Source organism: Haliotis asinina, chromosome 12 (genome assembly GCF_037392515.1).
Source record: "Haliotis asinina isolate JCU_RB_2024 chromosome 12, JCU_Hal_asi_v2, whole genome shotgun sequence".
Lineage (NCBI taxonomy): Eukaryota > Metazoa > Mollusca > Gastropoda > Lepetellida > Haliotidae > Haliotis > Haliotis asinina.
The window spans coordinates 48,347,574-48,371,912 of NC_090291.1; the positions used below are offsets into that span (position 1 = coordinate 48,347,574).

Genomic DNA, 24,339 nt, shown 5'->3' on the forward strand with positions numbered 1-24,339 from the left:
AAACTGGATATCTGTAGAAAGCTTCCGTTTGGATGTCATTTGTATCAGTCGCAAGGCGACACACAAGGAACGGTAGGAACACAGCTTTCTCTCTCTTGATGTTTTCGGTATTTTCCCCTGTTGGTAAACATTCATCAAACTGTACCCCGCCTTTTCTTTATCGCTGACTGACAGTATGGATATTCAAATGCTACACTTCCCAAATGAGGACCCACTCCTATCTTCCGTACCTCTCACTTGGAAAAGCATAGACACCTTGTGAATGAATGACAACCTTTCCAGCGCTTGCAAAGGCCAAAAGTAGACACAGCCGATGGTCCAAGGTGACGGCATAATTTCACGGCAGTAGTAAGTATGCAGTGTACAGTGTATGCAAAGTTAGATGAATATGTTGTAGGGCTTGTTTTCAGAGGCTGGTAAGAGTTTTGTGCAGTGGCTGTATTCACCACTACCGACACACGGCAAGCAGTAGGACTGAAAGACAACCCCACCCGACCTAGGTAGGAGCAGGTTGATAAGCGACACAAGATGAACAGGGGTGGGCAAAGGACTAAGAAGGGAAAGATGTGGTTGCCAAGCACATACTCTTAATGCCGACAATGGAGCTAGGGAACGACCTGTTGACACGTCATAGAGCAGTGACGTCAACAATCAGCTGACGTCAGAGACAATCAGGCTGTCGGCACTGAAAAAGGCGTTCACGCTTCTTGGTTGCTGTAGTCAAGTACACGTTTATAGTGCAAATAGAGACAAGAGATGCACTCAGGTAAATCACACCCTCAATTTCCTTCTCCCAAACTAATTACATGCGCATCGAATCTAAGTTCACGCAAAAGAGACAAAGATGGCTATGTATGTAGGAGCCGATCCCATTGATTTTGAAGCTTAATTCCAATGTCTTTTTGTTTCATCGTCGACCTGCGTCAATGAAAAAGGTGGGATGAGCGTCAAATGTGTTGATATTGTAGCTTTAAGCTTTCATAATTGCTTACGGAAGACGTTCCATATAATTGTTAGTCATTCCCGGTACTCCCATTCACGATGATTCGTAAGACAATATAGAGATACTGGTGGCGTGTAAGATGTGACACAGTTCATTGGGGTGGATTGTTTCATTGTTTTCTTTGGAGGTGACACTTCGGTTTACCTTAATAGGTTGTCAAAACACTGGAAACTGAATGTCTGTAAAAAGCTTCCGTTTTGGATGTCATTTGTATCAGTCGCAAGGCGACACACAAGGAATGGTAGGCCCACAGCTTTCTCTCTCTTGATGGTTTCGGTATTTTCCCCTGTTGGTAAACATTCATCAAACTGGACCCCGCCTTTTCTTTGTCGTTGACTGACAGTATGGATATTCAAATGCTACACTTCCCAAATGAGGACCCATTCCTATCTACCGTACCTCTCACTTGGAAAAGGATATTAGACACCTTGTGAATGAATGACAACCTTTCCAGTGCTTGCAAAGGTCAAAAGTAGACACAGTCGATGGTCCAAGGTGACGGCATAATTTCACGGCAGTAGTAAGTATTCAGTGTACAGTGTATGCAAAGTTAGATGAATATGTTGTAGGGATTGCAGCCCCCTCCCGGTTTTCAGAGGCTGGTAAGAGTTTTGTGCAGTGGCTGTATTCACCACTACGGACACACGACAAGCAGTAGGACTGAAAGACAACCCCACCCGACCTAGGTAGGAGCAGGTTGATAAGCGACACAAGATGAACATGGGAGGGCAAAGGACCAAGAAGGGAAAGATGTGGTTGCCAAGCACATACTCTTGATGCCGACAATGGAGCTAGGGAACGACCTGTTGACACGTCTTAGAGCAGTGACGTCAACAATCAGCTGACGTCAGAGACAATCAGGCTGTCGGCACTGAAAAAGGCGTTCGCGCTTCTTGGTTGCTGTAGTCAAGTACACGTTTATAGCGCAAATAGAGACAAGAGATGCACTCAGGTAAATCACACCCTCAATTTTCTTCTCCAAAACTAATTACATGCGCATCGAATGTAAGGCCACGCAAAAGAGACAAAGATGTCTATGTATGTAGGAGCCGATCCCATTGATTTTGAAGCTTAATTCCAATCTCTTGTTGTTTCATCGTCGACCTGCGTCAATTAAAAAGGTGGGATGAGTGTCAAAAGTGTTGATATTGTACACTTCCCAAATGAGGACCCATTCCTGTCTACCGTACCTCTCACTTGGAAAAGCATAGACACCTTGTGAAGGAATGACAACCTTTCCAGTGCTTGCAAAGTCCAAAAGTAGACACAGCCGACGGTCCAAGGTGACGGCATAATTTCACGGCAGTAGTAAGTATTCAGTGTACAGTGTATGCAAAGTTAGATGAATATGTTGTAGGGATTGCAAAACTGTTGTACTGTTCTGGACTTGAAGGGAAAATGTACTTACTTCAGAAAGCTATGTATGATATGTGAAAACATGTGTACGTTGGGATGATAATTTAACCGATTTGTACTATCCGATTGGCATGAGACAAGGTTGAGTTCTCAGCCCCATCCTCTTTTCATTTTTCATCAGTGAATTATATTACGAAATTATAGCAAACGGTAAACATTGCGTCCAAATGCTTCCAGATCTATCAGACATCCTGAACTTGCCGATGATTCTTTTATCAGAATCAGTTGTTGGACTCCAGACAAATACATATTGTAGAACGTTACACAACGGCAGGGAACCTATCCGTGAATGCCGACAAAATAAACGTACCTATTTTCAGAAAAGATGACTCTGTTGCGGCAAGAGAAGGGGAAATTGTCTCTTATCAACCTGTTAGAACTCAGTATCTTGGTTTTATGTTTAATGCAACCATTAATCTGAAAACATGGTCGCTGAACTAGCCTTGACAGCAAAGACAGCTTTGATTAGTTTATAGTCAACACGTATTGGCGTGTTGAGGCCCAAAGTAGTTTTTAAGCTATTCGATTCACAAATACAGCCGTATCTTACTCAACTAACTTCATGATGCCGTCTTACTCTGCGGATCCAATATATGAGGATTCCCGCATTTTAAAAGTATCGAAAACATTCTAGTGATGTATTTCTTGGTATATGGTCAATGTGGGAGATATCCCTGGTACATCAATTCTTAGAATAGATTAATAAAATACTGGCTAAAAAGTACATTTATGCATGAAAAGCTAAAATGCTTACAATATGCTTTTCTGAGATGAATTGGGTAAAGTAACATGGGTATTTCATATAAAAAATCTACTACATGTTTTCTCATGATTATGGGTTTGTGTGGTTAAATCAGTCAGCTGGCAATGTAAATCTGTTTTTGCATCGATTCCAAGAAACAGGTATGAACATGTTTAAATCAAGACTGGCATTCAGTTTCAGATACTAGTTCACGGTATGATTCGTTACCCCCTAATTCCTGAATCTTGCCTCTGCAAGTCACCTACTGAAGCATTTATAAAATGCCTGACTTGAAACAATACATTCAAAATGTAATGTCGAAGCGTGATACTTGAAAAGCATCTGTGTATTCAAGCTGTATGTAATTGTATAATCCAATGTGCATAGGCCGGAGGCCTGAAATGCAAGTATACAGTGTCACTTCATTTGTCTTAAAGGAACCTCCCCATTACCTTAATTATTTACGGTCACTTTCATATTTTCATTTTACATACTTTTTCACGTTATTAATGTATGTATTTACGTCTTGTTGCTTTTGGACTAGAGGACCTGTCTAAATCAAATGTCACCAATTGCTTCATAATGAAATCTTGTCTGTTATACTCGGCAACGACAGGCCTCATAATGGCCCCTCTCTTGCACACAGTCCAGTCAACACATTGTACACAAATCATTGAAACTGTATGGGATACACTATTCTTGCGAGCATATCACTAACCAATGCAAATGAGAAAAAGTGATGTACATTTACACAGATGGAACATTTCCAGACAATTGGAAAAAAATGTCACATTTTCCATTAATTAAGAAGATCTCTTCATCGTCTGTTTCCACTGTGGCTTCATCCTTTGCGGGACATTTTCAAAATTGGCAGGACTTTCAATTCTTTATTACAGTAAAAGCAAACTCCTCAAAATTGGCAGGACTTTCAATTCTATATTACAGTAAAATCAAACTCCTCAAAATTGGCAGGACTTTCAATTCTTTATTACAGTAAAAGCAAACTCCTCAAAATTGGCAGGACTTTCAATTCTTTATTACAGTAAAAGCAAACTCCTCAAAATTGGCAGGACTTTCAATTCTTTATTACAGTAAAAGCAAACTCCTCAAAATTGGCAGGACTTTCAATTCTTTATTACAGTAAAAGCAAACTCCTCAAAATTGGCAGGACTTTCAATTCTTTATTACAGTAAAAGCAAACTCCTCAAAATTGGCAGGACTTTCAATTCTTTATTACAGTAAAAGCAAACTCCTCAAAATTGGCAGGACTTTCAATTCTTTATTACAGTAAAAGCAAACTCCTCAAAATTGGCAGGACTTTCAATTCTTTATTACAGTAAAAGCAAACTCCTCAAAATTGGCAGGACTTTCAATTCTTTATTACAGTAAAAGCAAACTCCTCAAAATTGGCAGGACTTTCAATTCTTTATTACAGTAAAAGCAAACTCCTCAAAATTGGCAGGACTTTCAATTCTTTATTACAGTAAAAGCAAACTCCTCAAAATTGGCAGGACTTTCAATTCTTTATTACAGTAAAAGCAAACTCCTCAAAATTGGCAGGACTTTCAATTCTTTATTACAGTAAAAGCAAACTCCTCAAAATTGGCAGGACTTTCAATTCTTTATTACAGTAAAAGCAAACTCCTCACAATTGGCAGGACTTTCAATTCTTTATTACAGTAAAAGCAAACTCCTCAAAATTGGCAGGACTTTCAATTCTTTATTACAGTAAAAGCAAACTCCTCAAAATTGGCAGGACTTTCAATTCTTTATTACAGTAAAATCAAACTCCTCAAAATTGGCAGGACTTTCAATTCTTTATTACAGTAAAAGCAAACTCCTCAAAATTGGCAGGACTTTCAATTCTTTATTACAGTAAAAGCAAACTCCTCAAAATTGGCAGGACTTTCAATTCTATATTACAGTAAAATCAAACTCCTCAAAATTGGCAGGACTTTCAATTCTTTATTACAGTAAAATCAAACTCCTCAAAATTGGCAGGACTTTCAATTCTTTATTACAGTAAAAGCAAACTCCTCAAAATTGATTTGATCTGTATTCTAATAAAATCTCAAAAACGTAATTATTTATAAAATACAAACACACAGGCTCAGATGTACTAATATAGCTGTTAAGTGATACATAAGTAATTAATAGAGTAGGGGAATGTCCTGACAGTTACCACCACATCAGAAAAAAATGGATTTTGAAATGTACATAAATTGTTATAACGTAATTTCCGGCAGAAAAAGTATACACGATATTACCAACTGATCAGAAGAACTATCAATACCACCACCACCCCACCTCACACCCTCTCCCTTTCACTCACACACACACGTTGGCTTATAGACCCCGATATTTGAACCTTTTTAACAGACATTATGCTTTTTGTTATGTGTATGTCAAGACACGTTAATAGTGGTGTTCAGTCATGGATATCACTTCATCATGTGTTTCGATTTATCTCAGTACATTATGGCGTTACCAATTGCCCGTTACCAATCACTTACGTATGTACTAAATATACGACCTAACCTTGGTCATACAGGATTTTCAGACAACTATCTCTGACACTGTTGGCGCAACCAACACTGTGCAGTGGCATGTTCATTGATCTAGCGATGAGATAACTATAAGACAACACATTTCCTTTGCCATTGATGACAATCCAATTCAGCAAGATGTTTGAATATGAATGTAAATATGATTGTAAATATGATTGTAAATATGATTGCCACATGTTTTTCTGAGTCGTATTTTAGTAAAGCAGTTGCTACATTCTATTCGCCATTGCCCAACTCAGTGTTATATGTCTGTGTGACAACAGTAACCATCTGTTGCCACTAGTTGTTCATGTCAAATAAGGACAAGCTGTTAGTTTGTGTAGTCTCTGATATAAGTCATAGTAATATTCTACACAAACCCATTATATTTTGATAGTTACGTTTCTCTTTCGTCACCAACAGCTGGTGTGTTCATAATGGTATTACATGTGAAATGTATGTGCAGAAATAATTCATGACATAATGTGCCATGTGCTTTGGGCCAAGCCAGCTTACCTCATCTAACCGATGTATCATTACCTCTTCTTGGAAAACCGAACAAAAATATATTGTTTGTCATGTCCTGAAAATCCAACCAGATGGGGGGATACCTTGGGGATGACATTTTCATAAAATATGACAACAACACAACCCTTTCTAACGCCATAAGCAATCTCTACCGAAACGTTTGGTACATATCGCATTTATCATGGACATGCGTTTATGAATTACTATAAAGTAAGACTGGTGGCCTTGTCAAACCAATCTCAAGCTTGAAGTGCAAGTGTTGCTATAAACTGGGCATTTAGAGGCATTTTAGAAGTTGCTAAGCTAAAGGTGAAAGAACAAGTTTTATGGATGATCAACTTCTTTATTTTCACAATGACGACGTTTCGGTATGGATTCTCATGCTTGAAAACGGTATAAGAATCCATACCGAAACGTCGCCATTGTGAAAATAAAGAAGTTGATCATCCATAAAACTTGTTCCTTCACATCATCTCGATTTAACACTTTGCTGACCATACAGGCTGTGGTAATTTAGAACACTTATCTGTTTTTGGCAAATCCATAAGCAACGCCTTTGCGTGCAGTCTATCGTGTATATTTCTAAGTATCTAGCTTGTGATGACTGCTAGGGAGCCTCTGACATCACTAATGGTTCTTAAATGGAAACAACTTGTGGCAATGTCTTTGTATCAACTGAAAACTAAGGTCTCTGAAACTTTGGGAAAATGAAATGCTGCAGTTCCATACTTCTATGGATGAAGATTATTATTTTCAACAAAAGCGAAATCACCTTTGATTACATGACCAACAGCCTTTTTAGCATTCACAAGTGATTCAAACAAGAAAAGGAATGGTGGATCACGAAATTAGAAAAATTGTAAAAGTACGTAGTTTTCAACATTTGTTCGAGATTCAATTACAGTACCTTACAGCACAGTTTCAAGTCCCGTTATATGATAGACATTTTAATACATATTTATATACTTGTACCATCTGGTATGATCAGCACGGTTGATGCGAATGTTAGGTAGTAGTTATGACTCATACCAAAATGTTTCTAGTGACGTTCCCAATTATCTTCTTTCGTGTCACTACGCATATTTGGTTGGAGACTGTTTCATTTCAAACATATCTCTTATGACATACACGTAATGACATTTTATGTATAATCTGACAAACTAGAATACCAACATGCTGACTAACAGTTCGTTGACCAATAGAATCAACTCTCAACTGACGACATTTCCTTATATGGTTTCTACTATTTGACAGGCATGTGCATATAAATACGAACAGCCCTGTAACATATGTACATGTTAGAAATGGGCTTCACGGGGTGTTGGGATGCGTCTCTTGTTCTTTGCTGTATTGTGGGCATATTTCTGCTGACGTACATGTAAGTGCATAAGTCTTTTCTTAACAACTAATTTCAGAATGAATCCTTCCTGAGATTGCCATATAAGATCTAAACATGTGATCTTGATAACGCCTGGAGACATCATTAGGATTCAAGAGTATCTTCATACATACCCTAGAAGATTTGGGTTAAGATGAATCTTTAGCAGGCGAAGCTAGTTGCCAGATGTGATTATCGAAAGGTTGATTCAGTATCGATGTGCAAGATATGAATACGTGGGTTGTCTTGTCCAAAATCAATTCTGTACAGAAAACCAGCAAGAGCTGGAATATTGCAGAGTGACGTATTCGACAAACTCATATACAAACAAACTTCTTTTTTTCACTAATCCAACGAATCGCTCACCTGGAATACCCAACTAAAATTAGTAACTTACTTTCAGATATAGAAAATGGCAACTGCTCGTGCTTTCCACATCGGGAATTCCTGGACCCTCTCCAACAATATTCATCGGGCATTTCAAACAATTTGTATTTAATGTAATTTGTTCATTTAACGCAGTATTGGGCATTAATAGTAACCATATATACATTTTTAAATTTTTTTACTATGGACAGTTTATTCAATGATGCAACATATCTGTTTGTCTTCATCGCAAGTTATAAGTTGCCCTTGTACGTCCACCACCTTCCTAGCATATATACTCTTGGGGATCTTGGAAATTCTTTTTATTTACGGTTAAAATATTTAGGAGACTTATCTCATTACCATTTGCACTTCCTTACAACCATAGTTATTTGGAATGTCGTCGCTTTTGAAAGATGATTGGTGTATGACATGTATACGACTTTCAATTTAAAACAAACGACTAGAAATAAACATTAAGAAATGTGTGATGCAAGATGAGTGTCAAAGTTAATGTTCTAAGTCATAAAACGTCAAAATCAAGAATGGGATTCCATGCAGGTGTATGCGTTGTGCACGTGCACATCATGCATTGTGTTTAGGGGTGGTTGTAGAGGGAAATGGTGGTGCGTTCATAAGATGTCTGTCCTTGAAACGTTTGTTCCTATCCAAATTGAAAGTTCATTAACACCTACTGTTTAAGAGTATATGTTCTACAATATTGGTATCATACATTGAAATATTCCTTTAGTTTAATGAACCCCTTAGTATATTTCGCCCCTTCGCATTGTAAGGGGTTGGTGGATCCATCACGCCGTCTACGGAAACAATATGGGAAAGTGTACAGGTGAGCTGAAAACTAATTCATGGTCATGGTATTTCGAAATTTGATGCATCAGTGACAACAGTCAAGTCCAATGCAATTCCCTAAATTGTCTGATCCAGATTCGATTTGTTTACAAGCAACAACTGTATATTTACTCATGATTCCAATTCCACAATCTGTTCTGCTTTTAGTACATATTTCTTATGGATGTGTAAAGGTTTTTGTCGCTTCTATGATAAAACTGTTATATGTAAACTCCATGTCTAAGAATGTACAAGCTCAAGCATGAAGGCTATGATAGCATCTTCTCTTTTTATGTAATTCAGCACATATTAAGCTGTCTTAATCTGTTTTGTTTTACAGGCAGTATGTTGGGTTACAACCGTTCATATTCGTGCATGATTTGGACATTTTGAGAGAAGTCCTTGTGAAGAGGTTTGATAATTTTACAAACCGAAAGGTAGGCGTGTTAACAATCTATCCTGCTTTCTTTTAGTACTTTGTTAGACTAGTTGCTTTTTGTTTGTAGCGTTTCAACCTTAACGTCATATTAACTGTACGCTGGATTCATACTTAATGGTGTGTGATGATATATTTGCTAATTCTCATCTGGAGAACAAATAGCATATGTGGTACTGGGAAGTATACGAGCATCGTTTGTTTTTGCTATAGCACCTAAACCTATAACCTAGTATATATTGTATTGTCTTTGTGAATAAAATAGCTTTAGATTTACTTGTGTATGTGAAACTCTAGATGTTTTGGTGTTCGGGAATGACATCTCGGTTTATGGAATGTATAAACATTCATAGGAACTCATTCACTTCGCGGAGTTACATTAATTTATGTTTTCTACAAAAACCCTCAGCATTTACAGTTGTTTAACACCTTGAATATGTTGTTTGTGCACAGAATTTCTTTTCACTACATGGATGAAACATTGCCTCATTGTTGTACTTAAAGATGTAAGGTGTGTTTAGCTTGAGTGAGAATAGTATTGTTTTGGTTTATTGCAGACAGTGATAAATAGCATAAATGTCAATGCACTGCCAATAGAGACAACGCTCAGCTTTTCAAGAGATACCCAGTGGTATAGATTACGGAGGATTATGACGGCAGCATTTACTGGATCAAAAATTAGACATGTGAGTATTTCAGGGCATATTCTGGTACACCCATACGTAATATAGGGTACACAGATGGATGAATATACAAATGGTCATCAAAGAGCCGGTTCTCCCAAAAATGTCACCAGAAGATTGCAATCAATCCAGAACAAAGCACTGAGAGTTGTTTCACTCTCTCCAAAATCAGACCATATCACTCTCTGTGACCTCCTACAGCCCTACATTCCACCCAGATCGCCCAGCTCAGAATCTCAACAGCTATTCATTGTGATTTTTGCTTGGAGCGGCCTTTGGCAACATGACCCATGCAATTAAATGGATTTGAAAGTCAGGGAAGAATACAAAAGTGCTTATAACAAACGCATGTCCTTGTCACTGAGTGAGGCAGTACGTAAGTGAAAGCTGTATGAAAGAGGCAGGTGCTGTCAAAGACGCAAGGCATGCCTTTCCTTTTGCACCCTTATATTCCGTGATACAAATATTAGCGTTGGTTATGCATTTGTTATGCGTAACCAAATGATTGGGGTGCGAGGGTTGGTGACTTCTTGTGTGTGTTTACATTAATTTTTGATGCAAATAATATATTTCCAAATGTTTCCAGACAGCCATAATCCCAGTACATATTTTGCAGCCGTGGTGATAGCGTTGATCAATACATCTAGTGAGTGAGTGGGTGAGTTTACATTTATCGTCATATCGGCAATATTTCAGCCATACCGTGACGAGAACAATTAATTTAATACAAAATAACTAAAGGTATTTTGTAAAAGCCTGTCAGCAAAGGGCAGTAAAACAACTAGACTACCACAGATTCTAATGTAAAACTAGTAAATAGATCTAAAACAGTTTAACCATAGAGGACAATACAAGGTTAAGGCAAGCTATATATTGCCAACAACTGAAGGCAGATCACCACACTGAGGACAATGGAGACTTACAGTACATTTGCTTCCTGCATGGACCCTAGCTGAATTTACATCATCCCCTCAGTCGCTAGCTCTTGAGACGCATCTAGCTATAAATTAAAACTGCACATATTCTACGATTAAAAAGTGGAACGTTTAAATTTATTTGGAATGCCCTGAAACTTAACTACCCTCTCAGGAGGACAGTATTTACGGTACTTTAACCCCACTCGAGGATACAGCCACTAACAATCTAAGTTTCTAATTAAACCTCATAAGATATTAATACCAATAAATCTCATTCTTTTTAAAATACAATCATTAAATGAGAACTTATTTTGCAAAAACGATCCTTCATAGTACGAGATTTGAAATAATCATCCCTTATAATGGAATATTCAACACAGTCAAACAAGACATGCTTGACTGTGATTCACAAGGGGTGCAAAACGGAGGACCCTCACCTTTCACTAAGTAAAGGTAATTTCTTTATACCTACTTGGGTGTCCCACTTCTTCTGCATTAGATCACGGATGCACGTTCTAAAGCTGTAAAGTAGTGTCACAGATTTGTTAAGTGCTGCTTTAGCAAGGTCGGCCATTGTGTTCCCAGAAATGCCAACGTGGCTGGATTACCAACAGAAGACGATGTCGCATTGGCCAGTAGCAAGATCATTATTTAACTCAATAATTTCTGTTAAAAGTGGATGTTTACAAGATATATTTTAATAGCCTGAAGGCAAAGAAGGCGAGTCAGAATAAATAATATATTGTTTATGTTTTGGATGTCTTTGAACGTATTTAAGAGCCGTTAATATGGCGTTTGGTTCAGCTCTAAAAATTGAACTGTCGTCCGGTAATCTAGAAGAGATTGTTCTGGATCCAGAACGTTTAGTTTTAAGTTTTTCACATATACTGTAATACCATTTGTATTTTTTCGTTAATGTACCGATTTTCCGTTTCATATTTTCCGCAGCTAAATAGAGAGCATTAGTGACATATTTAATTATGTTATCAATATTTGTGAATGCGTTATCAACTGATTTATCAAGTATTGATTAAGCATGATCGGAAAACAGATTTGTTGTTTATATGTTGTATATATATATATATATATATATATATATATATATATATATATATATATATATATATATATATATATACAACATATATGTTTATATGTTGTGTGTGTATATATATATATGTATATATATATATATATATATATATATATATATATATATATATATATATATATATATATATATACAACATATAAACAACAAATATATATATATATATTGTTTTGTCCAAATAGTGCTACTACTTTCACCTTTCTACATTAGTTTTAATCGTAACTGTGATATTCTGGTTGTTTTACTGTCCTTTGACGACATGTTTTTATAATGTATACATCTTTCATTTCAATATACATGTTCTCGTCACTAAATGGCATAAATAATAACCCACCCACTCATGGGAAGGAGATAATTGATGTAAAACATTGAATTGATGTAAAACATTGAATTGATGTAAAACATTGAATTGATGTAAAACATTGTTGAGATACTAATCACGAGTCATCTTGTTAACAGATGTGTGGTCAGATCAACGCTGTAGCAACAGTATTAGCGGGAAACCTGGGCGTGGCTGCAGAGAACCAAGAATCCTGTTCTGTGAGAGAGTATGTATTACTTTGAACATGACAAGCCTGTGATCAGACAGTCTAGTAAGATCCTTACAGCGAGTAGTGTTTTGAGGATACTGAGGGTAATTCATGCAGTAACTGCTTTTGTATTCCATCATGGTTTGATACATGAGTGAATGAGTTGATATTTAACGTCACGTCGGTAATATTTCAGCCATATTTAACATTATTATACATTAAAATGTGGATGTGGATACTATATGAACCTGTCGTCAAAGACAGCAAAGCACCTGGAATATCACAATCAGACTTAAAACTAGCGTCAAAAGTTACTATTTGGACAATACAATATACGAACAGGCTATGAATCGCCAACAACCGAAATTAGATCACCATACAAGGGACAATAGGGACTTACAGTACCTTTGCTACCTGCATGGACGGTTTCATACATGGTGTTTATAAGGGGAATAGAACTCAGGTATCCCATGTGCCAGCGATAGATGTGCATCTTTCAGGTAATTATAGCGAAAACAGAAAATATCAGATACAATCGAGAACTTTTGAGGATATATTAGAAGATGATCACAAGTTGTTTTGATTAAGGATACGTAATTGTCACACTCGGTGTACCCTACTATACGTTTTAGGGTGGTCTCGTCTCCTAAATTACGTTGTGTGGGAAGGCGCCCATAAAATGTGATATAGAACACCGTTTCAGTCGTCCAGTCATATTATGCAGAGATTCCTTATGATCGTGGAAAGTGTTGTGTTGATTTTATTCACAGCAAGAGCACATTTAAATATTAATAACACGTCATTCCGAAGAAAGTATTGTTCAATTATTTTGAAGGTAAAGAACCCTTCAATGATGAAATATGAGCATGTCTTACCTTACAGATAAAACTGGGACACAATGACACGTGCTCAAAAAAGGAGAAGGATGAGCGCCCATGCAGTACCTAAATGCCATGTCCCCAAATTGTACATGATTTTAGATAGGCTACATCAAAATCATGTTCAATGTCACGTTAACAAGAATGCGAAAAGTGTCAAATGAAACAGATTAAGAATATAATATCTCGATTAAAAACTTTCACAAAATAATACGTTTTGTATTTAAGTTATACTGAATATTGATGCACTCTGTTACCAGTCACTACATTCCATATGCTGTGAACACAATTATAAGGACAGCCTTTGGTCTCCAAGCCAACTCGCAGAATGATGTTACCCACCCTTTTGTCATCAACGCGACTCAGCTGTTTTCAAGCGGATTCTTAAAAAGATATTTACTGTTTCTCTCTGGTAAGAGTCAAGATATCTTATAGCTTTTCTTTGCAGTTTGTTTACATTGGGCAGTCAGTTTTAAAAATCAAACACGATTATTCCTCATTGAACCATTTATTTAACACACCTAACAGGATTTTTTTAATGCTGATGTTTTTCGGTATTGTGTGAAAGAGGGAGTGGAACATCAATTGTATACTAAAACATACACTATAATAGGGCTATTTCGAATAAAATATCTTTAATCATAATCAGCTGCGTCTGAAAAGTCATTTTTAGATGTAATGGATCCATCTATCTATTTTCACAGTTGCGTTACCCTTCATTAAACCACTGCTGACGATTTGTAGAATTGACTCACTGGAAGGAAGTGCTTACCAGTTCTTAAGAACGTTGTTTAAAGGTATTATTGACAAACGGAAAAAGCAACTAGATTCACAAGTAAGTTTCCATATTAGTTTGTTTTAAAGACTGTAGACTGGATAGACAAATAGAACTAATTAATTATAACAATGTTTTGCTATATGGGTGTGATTGTGTTTAAGTTGACTCATAATTATTTCAGCCATATCGTTGTTTGAAATTCAAATTCATACATATACAAAGATGAACAGTGATGTTAATAGATTATCACAGATTTGTTAAAAGTAGATGAATGAAAATTAAAAGCATATCCTAAGAATTAACAATGCGAGACGCAAAGCGGTTAGAGATCGCTAGCAACGCAAGTTAGTTGACCATACTACCGATTGTGCTGTAAGACTCACAACGGCGTTTCCATTCCGTAGAAAAACGTGGAGTTTCTGCAAATACTGATTGACTCGGAGCAGAATAGTATTCTTGAAAGGAAAACACAGCGTCCATGTAACTGTGAGTATACGCTTAAGTTGTGTTTTATATTCTTATTCAAGGCTCAATGTGTAGTCTATGCTCGTGTCCTTACATTATTGTGTGTCATAAATTCAAGTGTCTTCGTATTTTATAGTTTACCTCCCAGTGAATAATATTGGCTGTCATTTAGTTACAAACATCTTTCTTTTCCATATGAGAGTGTGATTTTATCCACCAGATATGATGTCACCTGATGAAATGAATGCACAGGGTTTGCTCTTCTTTGCTTCCTCTGACGGCATATCAACATCCCTGTCGTTCCTTTCACATATCCTGGCTGCTCACCCCGATATACAAACGAGGCTCTTTGAGGAAATACATTCAGCAATCGGTGATGTATGCGGCCTGCCGTTAATAAGAGAATGGCACAATTTCTCATTTTAAGCCAATGTAAATATGAATGTAATCACAAGTGTTCATTGTAGCCTTTCTCATCACATATCTCATACACAACATCAAAGCAAATGAGAGTAAAAATCTTTTCTATTGAGAGTGACTTACAAATTCAAGTCACATCGTAAGCAGTATTTCATCGTGACTATGAGAGTAGCATATTGATAAATAAAAACTTGCTCGATATATGTTGACAATTGACAGTAAAATAACTAGACTGTCGATAGATTCTAGCTCAAACGTTATAGAAATTGTGGTCAGAAATGAAATGAATCAGATGAAGTGGTACACATGTAGGTGCTGTCTTATATTTACTGTACAGGTGGCCCGTGAAGGTCCGGGGTAGAACATGTGTTCAGCAAACCATGCTTACTTTAAAAGATGACTATGCTTGTAGCAAGAGCTGGCTTGGTTGACACGTCATCGGTTCCCGATTGCGCAGATCGATGCTCATGTTGTTGATCACTGGATTGTCTGGTAGAGACTCGATTATTATTATTTACTCCATATAGCTGGAATATTGCTGAGTGCGGCGTAAAACTCACTCACACTTGTACAGATACGCAGATCATTGGAAAGAACCTGGATAACAATATACTTAAAGCTTGCCACAACATCTTGACCAATTAGGTGTTTTCATTTGGGCAATATTTGACAAGGAATTCTTGCGTGGTCAAAGAAAAAGATCAGCAAGCAGGATACATAGTTTGATTTATGGTCCTTGGGGATGACGATATCTTGCCTCAAATCTATGATATTGTGCGTGACATATTACCATACGTATCAGTGTTTGATACAGGAGGAACCTACCTATGACAAAATACAACAGCTCGAGTATCTTGATCACATTATCAGGGAGACTCTTCGTCTGTATCCTCCAATACCCATGTAAGTAGTATTTCAGAATTTAGACTAGTTTGGCTGTGTCGAAGAACCATCATTACAACTGACGCTAACTCCACAACCGACAAGTCTTGGAACTCTAAGATCATTTAAAGGGGCACTGATGCGGAGCATTTTCCGTGGACTGGTGTAAACTTTTGTTATTGTTTTTCTCCCGTGAGTACCCGGATGATATCCCAGAATTCGTGACTGGTTCGTGACCTCTGCTGCGCAGTCCGTATGTGCAACTGATAGTTTAATTATAGACAGGTCAACTGAGGTGAAGTCAATTGTACTTCATTACAAATGTATGATGAAAACAAATGAAACACTTTGACGGTTAATCATCTGCCAGTGGTAGAAATGGTAAAAAACTATTAGGACGGAAAAATAACGAAGCCAATGTACGTCTCTATATTTTGTCTCATAACCCTAATTAGTTTATTGTCATATTTGTATGATTCTGAAAATTAATAAAAGAACACACGATTTGCTCATACTCATAGTAAATTTCTGACATAACAGCAACATTTATACATTGTATAGATTGCCAATGTGGATCCTATTTCACATACATACGCGATCTAGTGTGTGTTTTCTGTCATACAGATTCTGCTGAATGCTACAACAAATAAATTAAAACAAAATGCAAACAATGAACGTAAAATATTTTATAGCAACAGTGTCAGGCTACTACCTTGTTCAGGAATGTATCCATCAATATCCACGTAAAAGAAATCGTATTCCATTCATCTGCAGCTGGTAAATAATCCTGCTCTGTGTCGCATGTCTTACAACTGTCTCATTTGCGAAAAAGTAACACATCGTTTCACGTCTTTCGTTGGTGAAAACTAGATAAACCTCTCATTGGTCTCCCAAGATAGCACACCTGGCAACTAATTGTATGATGTCCACTATTCTAAGTAATTTAGTTGACCAATATTGAGCAATCAATCAATCAACGCAAGGGGGTTAATTCTTTGAAGGGAGGATGTTGTTTTTGCACTCACACTTTACGACAGGGTGTAGTCATCTACACACACTGCCTTTTGACAAATCCGCTAGAAGAACAAAAGTAATTAATCAATCAGTGTGTTATCGGTTAATCCTTTGATCGATGTTTGTTTTTGTAACTCAGGTGATAAACCCTCTTGCATCACTTACATGCACATATTACATAATATACAATACATTTGCCATTACAGACCTTAATTTATAATGTTGAGTATTTACTCCAGACAGGAGAAATGCCAAATGGGAACCTTTGTTGAGTAACCGAAGTGGTGTTGCTACTAATTATACCTGTTATAAATTCATGAATTGACCATCAAGAGAATGATGACAAATAACACGTGTAGGTTTACACCATCAAACGCGAGTTACAGCAAGGAAGATGTAATCTCTGTGTCGCATGCAGCCTGAAAACACTTATGGGCCGAAACTGTTTTGAGGATACCAACGGAATTTCGTTACATAAGGAATACACACAGGCATTTGCTGTGTACTTTGGTAAATAAGTGAAATAAGTTTTTTTTACGTAAGACAATTTTCAGATTTCTCTACCAAAGCCAAGGTCATCGTTTTTTTGTTTACGAATTCAAATAAATCAACTGTGTGTTTTATTATCATAAATAATAAACCATTGTAGCTACCATAGCTACCAAAATTTACGCATGCTATTTGCTATCACAGCTCAACCAACACTCAAAACTACCTAAATATAAAGCTTTGCAATCTTCCGTACTGAAACAAATGGGTTGCTACGTGCCTGTAGACATCATATTTTCATGTAACATGATTAAATATAGAGGTTAAAACACAGAAATAGGATCAAATTGGATCAGTAAGTATACCATCCAAGCATCCTAAAAGAACTACACTGCTGGGATATATGGTTACGATCAGACAAGGAATACCATGGATATTTTTAAACAAATGGCATGTGATGGGCATCCGGCCTCCTGACTGTTTAAGTGAAGAAATTTTGCTAATATGGACAGGAGCCCAGTTCCTTTGTCCGTCACGGTCGAAGGAGTGGGCGCTGACCAATTTGCGGTCTGCTTTCGTAATTAGACCGTTGGCGAGAAGCATTATTCGCTCCGCATCAGTGCCCCTTTAATATCAAAGGGGTCATGTAGTAGGTGGGACATTGTGGATTTGTGAGGAGACCAGATACCTCTGCAAACTCAGTAAATTTTAGACACAAATACAAGCCTAAACAATGATGTTACTCTTGATCTTGTTTAAACCAGCCAACATTCGTCAAATAATATTCTTATATGCATTTCTGTATTTCTGTGTCTTTAAACATGTGGTACAACATTGTGTGATTGAAGGATTTACTCATCTTGGAATTTGTGTGATTTGCAGCATTGGCAGAGAAACAGCAAACACTGTTACCATCAAGGGTTACACTTTCCCTAAAGGGTCAACTGTTATCGTACCCTCGTTGGAGATACAGAGAGATCCAGACTACTTTGATCATCCACATGCCTTTCGGCCCGATCGGTTGGTACATCAAAATGATATGTGTGTGTACAGTAGCTACAGACTGGTTTAAATGTGAGTGGACGAGTTTGGGTTAAACGCCACCTGGAATATTATGAACACAGTTATATCAGGTGGCCAGTTTGGTGTGGAAGGAAGTAATAAATGATCATGCAGACATACTAACCTTTTTTTCAGTCTTCTTATTAGTACGACAGTTTGTTAAAGATAACAGTTTATGGAAATGTGTTGCCAACAGTAGAATGTATTCCTAGAAATGACGGTACAGTAAGGCATATTTACTGTATTATGTAGCTGTTGTTGATCTCGTACTAAATATAAGAATGGAAATGAACGTTCTTGAAAGTTCCAGTTCTGCGTTACATATAATGTGCAATTCTAGTACGTCACAGGACGAGTTTGACTAGTGCCGTAATTATAGTATCACACAATTTATCTTTCATCCTTTGCTCGTCTTCAGATGGAAAGGCAACATCAACCCACTTGCTTGGCTTCCATTTGGCTATGGTCAACGTCAGTGCCTTGCAGTCAGACTAGCCATGCTCACGATTAAGATTGCCGTCATCCATGTTCTCAGAAGGGTTAAGTTTGTCGCGCACGATGATGTGCCTGTAAGTGTCGTTTGCACTATTTATGTTTCTTTTATGAAGCCAAAACGTTCTAAAGCTTTTCATTCAGACCTTTGAAAATCTTCTGTGTGAGGCAATTGGTATCTTTGAATCAATCTGCGTACAAATAAATATACATGTATTACCGGATCGTAGAAACTGTATCCCAGCTTCTTTACACTGCCCGATCAGAAATCACGTTTCATGATTATATACAAACAGATCACCACGTAAGCAGAATATGGGAGGCTACCTTCTTACTAAATCTTACCCCTTATTTCACATTGCGTTATCTATCTTGAAGAAAGTTGCATTTTGTTTATTAAGTAATTCCTGATGATTGATACTTTCATATTGGAAAGATTTTACAGAATTGAACTTGGAAATATTAACGCAATCGATAAAACATATGCCATATACATAAGAATTCCTTTGAGGTTACAAAGATCTACATGCATATATAACCACGGATATAACCACGGATATAACCACAGATATAACAACGGATATAACCACAGATATTACCACAGATAGAACCACAGATAGAACCACAAATAGAACCACAGATATATGAAGGGTACATCACTTCGTTACAGAAACTTGTTGAGGTGGAGTACCTGCCCATTGGAAGACTTGTACCAAAAGAAACCATCAAGCTGAGTATTGAACTCCGGGACAAAGCCTAAGTGTTTGTGAGACTTTTCTTAAACCTGGTTCATCATGTATGACTCTTACAGCGTTGATATAAAGCAGTATAGCAGAGAAATACTATTTCAAGTGCAATATCCAGTCCCTGTTAACATACAATACGGGTTTGTAGTGTGGTCTGTAATTACATTGGTGCTATATTTAGACAGAATTCTAGAATGTACTTCACCCCTCCTGATGCAGAGAACATTATGGATGGAAACATCTGGTAGATGTTGTGCAAGTACAGAATGGGAGCTAACCTTTTCCTCTCAAGACACATTTCATCTCAACTAGCAAGAATACCAGCATTGTGTGGAGGCCATTCTTACCCTGAATACCTAGCCAAGGGTAGATATGACCATTGCTGCTCTTAGTTCTGTGTCCTGAACACTATAATCACATTACTGCCAAGGTAGTACATTTGCTTTGGTCTGTGGAAGTTTTTAGTTTCATAATACATCTGGTAATTATATCTTATTGTTTTGTTGTTTGTTTGGTATCACACCGATATCTTCCACGGTGACTTCCGTTTAACTAATGCATAGTTAACGAGAATAATACAACCACTAAATTCATTTTATTTGTGATAAACACTGAGTATAGCAAAATGGAAGCTGCAAGGTAAAGACAGAAACGATATCAAGCGAGTCAGATTCTCAGCAAACACCCCACTTGCCTCAGGGTGTCATAGAGGACTACCTCCAAGATGATTTTAACCCCGTAACAATCAAAACCGAAACTGTTGAGTTTATTCCTGTTTGCGACTAAGTCAGTGTCAACTTTTTGGCAGCGAACGAAACCGGAAAACATAATGAAACAGACACTGGACTTGAATTTTGTTTACACACTTTTCTACTTGAGTCTTAATGATCTAAGAAAGTTTCGAGCCATTTCCCTCTCCCTTGAACTGATGACTATTCTATGTCAATTTGTCATATCGACAAGACAATCTGATGGTTCGGAGAGTGAACCATCTTTCTTCCGATAAATATAGGGCACTGTTCAACGCATAACCGAGTCAGTGAAGATAAGGACAAACTTTATGGATGAACAACCTCTGTAATTAGAGTATGCGATCTGTATTGAAACGTGAAGAAACGCCGTGCCACCTGGATGAACGCCGTGCCACCTGGATGAAGTTTGTCCTTATCAGACTCCTCAATTTCTAAAAATGCCATCACCCTGTGAAGACTGGTGTGCTGCCTTTGATGCTGCGAGTCTAACAGGGTTGCTGTGATACCCCTGGTGACGTCATTGAGACATTGAGACTGCTGTGCTGCCACTGTTGACGAGCAAACATTAAACTGTTAAGATTTGGGGACTTACGTACCCTCTCAGGAGGACAATACTTTTATGACACTTTAACCCCTTTGAGGATACTGCCACTAGCAATACCAGTTTCTAATTTATACTACCAATCATTAAAGTACATCTATCTACAGCACGCATTCATCAAAATTCAATCATGAAATCAGTTTCTTTTTAAAAAAAAACAATAATTAAGGGAGAACTAGCAGTGGTGAAAAGATCCTTAGAGTTTTGACATCAATGAAAGTTATATCCCGCGTGAGTAAAGAGTAGAACGGCCTGAGAAAACTCAGAAATGTAGTTGTAGGCTGGACCCACTCATCTATTCTGGTTTTCTTCGACATTTTGACCTGTACATTCCACCCAGAGACCACAATCAGACACATGTAGTTCACAGCCGCATTTGCTTGTACAGGCAGTTGTGTGACACCCTGTATTTCTTATCCATCTACATCCCCCAAGATACTCCAGAATAATATACTTACAGAAACACACTTACAGAAACTCGGAGTTACTGTGTTATGAGGCGTTCCAGTTGGGTAAGGCGCGGGCTGTGTAGAGCTCAGTCATTTTGTAATGCCAGTAACCTTTCTTGTGAAAATGGGTGTGGGTGGATTCAAATGGATGTGAATGTGTGTATGGATGGATGAGTGTAACTTATATTTTATAATACAAATACAAATTTCATAACACAAATACAACTCTGGTCATGTAAACACAAAGAAATAAGATCAATCGACAAAATACTTTTCCCAGGAATGAAATTAAAAAGACAACAGCAACAAAAACGAACTGTAATCTTGGAGGCTTAAAACTTATTTTCTTTCTGGGTTCGAATGCATGCTTGCCGCAATTGCTCTCCAGGTTTGTCTGCTCCACGCTCTTTGTTTTGAGTTTAACCAAAGTGGTAGTCGTATGAGACATACTGCAGCTTGGTTTTCTTCCCACATTAGACATAGATACGCCTAGAAGACTCCCCAAAGGGTTTTTAAACGCAACTGTTCCAATTGACTACTAGTGATCTCCCAGAACTCAGTCGCGTTTGAAACAATTTTCACAGGCGTTTTTCCTCTAGTGGAATTCTACACTTTCGGGATACGACCTTCCACAAACTTTCAGTGCATACGTATTGTATGAAATGTCGGTAATTCCCATTCTGTTGTTACTCACCCAGTTAGTGTCCAGCTCATTATACCGGTAGATGTTTCAACAAGGTGTGAACCTATCCACAACACAATCTACAGAAACCAAGAAACATAACGAAATTAGACATGGTATTTTTGTAACCTTTACGATGCACACATAACGTGGAAAGTGAAAGTAAAATAATGTCACGATGCACACATAACGTGGAATGTGACAGTAAAATAATGTCACGATGCACACATAACGTGGAATGTGAAAGTAAAATAACGAAACGAGGCACACATAAGGTGGAATGTGAAAGCACAATGCACACACATAAAGTGGAATGAGAAAGTAAAATGAAGGGGGGGGGCAACAGAAGGAGGAACAGCACAAACATGTAAAACACGTGCTACAAAACGGTAAAAAATATATCCATGTTTTGGAACGGCGATGTAGCCAAATGGAATTGATTGTGGCACTGTCAGTGTATCGAGTACATCACACAGATCTCAGCAATGAAGTAATAACAATTTAACCATCTTACCATCTCTTGTTCTTTTATAGTGCCCTGAAGAAAGAATGTTAAGTTTCTTTATCGACTCAGTATATTACCACGACCACCACCACGACTACTACTACTACTACTACTACTACTACTACTTCTACTACTACTATCACTGCTTGTTTAATTCAAAGTTGGGAGGTGATCAAGCTACTCTCCGACACCTCCGTTCGAAGAATGTTTTTGGCTCAGTTGTTGTATACGGTGAACCGAATACTATTAGATTCTGTCCATAATCAATGTCTAAGACTTTGTCTTGGCTCTTTTCGAACATCACCTGCTGGCAGCCTGTAATGTCGAGGCTGATGAACCATCTCTTGAAAAGCGACGTATAAAATTAGCATATATATCTGAGTCAAAAACGTGCATATAACTGTCTTTAACCCGATTTATGAAGATTTGTACAAGAAGAAATCTTCTCTTGTTCCGCCTCTTGGGCTGAGAATTAAGCTTTTCGCCGGCACTGAGCTGGAGAATATGTCTCCTTACCGTCTTCTTTCTTCTCCTCCTTGGCAAATGGTTAGGCCACAAGTGGACTTGTATAATTAGAAACTAATGAACTACAATATAAAAAAGAATTTAGTCAATTAAATTATAATATAATACATATAAATCCTTATTTGCAGATGGGTCCAAGGATGGTGGCTCTGTAGCTTGTGTCACTATCATTATATCCTGAACAATATCTTCCCTATTGCTCTATTTTTACAACTCCCTATTAACAGCCTTAAAATATATTCAAAGACTCACAAACATAAACAATATATAATCTATTCAGCGTCTCTTTCTTGCCTTCCGGCGATTAACAACTTATCGTGTAAACATCCACTTTTATTAGAAATGATTGAATTGTACAATGATCTTGCTACGTGCCAATACATCGTCTTTTGTTGGTTACCGAGCCTCGTAGGCATTTCTGGGAAGACAATGGTCGATCTTACCGCGAAGGCAGCACTCAACAAATCTGTGACTCCACTTTATTCCACACTCATATTATTAAGCAGTCATTAGATCTTACGTCCGTGATCTGTTGCAGAAGAAATAGGACACTCAAGAAGGTATTAATAAATAACATGCTATAGAACCCTATATTGGCTACACCTATCTTGGGACCCGTGAAGGTCCCGGGGTAGAATAGGCCTTCAGCAACCCATCCTTGCCATAAAAGGTGACTATGCTTGTCGTAAGAGGCGACTAATGGGATCGGGTGGTCAGGCTCGCTGACTTGGTGGACACATGTCATCGGTTCCCAATTGTGCAGATCGATGCTCATGTTATTGATGACTTGATTATCTGGTACAGACCGCCGCCATATAGCTGGAATATTGCTGAGTGCGGCGTAAAACTAAACTCACTCACTCACACCTGCTTTGGTTCCCATTTAATTATTGCATTTTTAAAAGAATTGGCAGATTTGTTACATGGTTTAGAAATAGGTAAATATTTTATTATTGCTAGTTTAGATTGGTAACTGAGAATATTAATTGATGTACCCTCAAAGAGGGTTTGAAGCATTGTAAAATTACTGTTCTCGTAAGAGGGTACGTCCCAAACATTTGAAGTAAAACTAAACTTACCGGGATTTTTAGACG

The 24,339-nt window shown here is 37.6% G+C and overlaps 1 protein-coding gene across 2 annotated transcripts; it reads left to right on the forward strand.

Annotated features, from left to right (window-relative positions):
- Nucleotides 1–7,525: 7,525 nt before the first annotated feature.
- LOC137257963 (cytochrome P450 3A24-like) lies at nucleotides 7,526–23,521 on the forward strand. Of its 2 annotated transcripts, XM_067795484.1 has the most exons (15): nucleotides 7,537–7,613; nucleotides 8,017–8,113; nucleotides 8,774–8,826; nucleotides 9,169–9,265; nucleotides 9,822–9,950; nucleotides 12,435–12,523; nucleotides 13,644–13,795; nucleotides 14,088–14,218; nucleotides 14,566–14,647; nucleotides 14,847–15,004; nucleotides 15,861–15,949; nucleotides 18,314–18,451; nucleotides 18,912–19,062; nucleotides 19,656–19,751; nucleotides 22,750–23,521. In XM_067795484.1, exons 1-14 carry the CDS (start codon nucleotides 7,540–7,542, stop codon nucleotides 19,743–19,745), a joined length of 1,530 nt encoding a protein of 509 aa, XP_067651585.1. In that variant the 5' UTR covers nucleotides 7,537–7,539; the 3' UTR covers nucleotides 19,746–19,751; nucleotides 22,750–23,521. The 2 variants fall into 2 exon arrangements, with proteins under 2 accessions (XP_067651584.1, XP_067651585.1); XM_067795483.1 differs by lacking the exon at nucleotides 22,750–23,521 and having other exon boundaries at nucleotides 7,526–7,613; nucleotides 19,656–20,221.
- The last annotated feature ends 818 nt before the right edge of the window (nucleotides 23,522–24,339 follow it).

Bases quoted from the DNA above. Each gene is read 5' to 3' on its own strand.
- LOC137257963 (XM_067795483.1), top strand. From the start codon at position 7,531: ATGTTAGAAATGGGCTTCACGGGGTGTTGGGATGCGTCTCTTGTTCTT. The intron at 14,648-14,846 runs GTGAGTATACGC...TTTATCCACCAG, and splicing joins AACACAGCGTCCATGTAACT to ATATGATGTCACCTGATGAA. The intron at 18,452-18,911 runs GTTGGTACATCA...GCTCGTCTTCAG, and splicing joins CATGCCTTTCGGCCCGATCG to ATGGAAAGGCAACATCAACC.